Source organism: Aplysia californica, unplaced genomic scaffold, assembly GCF_000002075.1.
Source record: "Aplysia californica isolate F4 #8 unplaced genomic scaffold, AplCal3.0 scaffold00339, whole genome shotgun sequence".
Classification (NCBI taxonomy): Eukaryota; Metazoa; Mollusca; class Gastropoda; order Aplysiida; family Aplysiidae; genus Aplysia; species Aplysia californica.
In genome coordinates, this window is record NW_004797609.1 from 317,456 (window position 1) to 318,572 (window position 1,117).

Genomic DNA, 1,117 nt, shown 5'->3' on the forward strand with positions numbered 1-1,117 from the left:
CAACAACAACAACAACAACAACGGCGATGATATTAAACTATCACAATTATCAGCACTACTATTACTACTAAAACAAAAAATAACAACAACAACAACAATAACAACAACAACAACAACAACAACAACAACAACAACAACAACAACAACAACAACAACAACAACAACGGCGATTATATTAAACTATCACATTTGGCACTTATATGACCTAATTGTGTTGCAAGTGCCGTAAAACTCTTACCAAAACTAAAAACTATCACAATAATGATCAGCACTACTACAACACCAAGCACTCAGGCTATAAAGGAAGAGGAAGGCCACACAAAAAGTGGATCGAGGGTGTCAAGGAAAACCTAAGAAAACTTAACATCACAACTGAAAGAGCTGCGAGCTGGCCTACCATAGAGAACTGGATCTCCCCTTGACGCTTAACGGCAACAGAGGATGAAAAAGTAAAAGTAAAAAGTAAGTACTACAACAACAAAACAAAACAAAAAACACGACTCACGTGGTCCTAGTAGGCCTGCCGTAGGCGATGTTCACCTGTTCCCGGGAGCTGTCTTTGAGCTCTGTGGCAGACAGGTACTGGTGCATTCTGTTGGGTCTGTAGTACTTGACACCGTTCTGCTTCCTGCTCACCCTCAGAGGTTTGGCGGGCAGGAGGGAGGTCCGGCTGAGCAGGTTGACCCCGTTTGTCTGCTCGTGCTGTGGGAGGGGAAGAGAGGGAGGTATATGGTCGCTTTTAAGTACAAGTGGGCTATCCCGAAAAATGCCGTTTTGAGAAAATCGAAGGTAAAGTTTTTACCCCTTGTTCAGTTTCATTGAAAAGCAAGGAGAGTTTTCTCTATAACTTAACAAATATACACACCCATGAAACCAAACTTCTCCTATAGGTGCGGCAGTGACCACTTTTGGAGTAGGTCAAGATTTCTGGAAACCCCCGAAATCTGGGTTACCCACTTGTCCTTAAAAGCGACGGTATATCATGTAGTGTGTTTGTTGTTTTAGAGCAGCAGCAGCACCACCACTACTGCCACCACCACTTCAAGCTACTTAGAGAAAGGAGGAGAAGAAGAAGAAGAAGAAGAAGAAGAAGAAGAAGAAGAAGAAGAAGAAGAAG

At 42.7% G+C, this 1,117-nt stretch overlaps 1 protein-coding gene across 1 annotated transcript in view; it reads right to left on the reverse strand.

Moving 5' to 3' along the window:
* Positions 1 to 1,117, reverse strand: part of LOC101851966 — a 15,857-nt gene that overhangs the window by 1,119 nt on the left and 13,621 nt on the right. Inside the window, exon 3 of the mRNA XM_013085059.2 lies at positions 506 to 702. Coding sequence (XP_012940513.2) covers positions 506 to 702 — 197 coding nt within the window. The remainder of the gene's footprint in view (positions 1 to 505; positions 703 to 1,117) is intronic.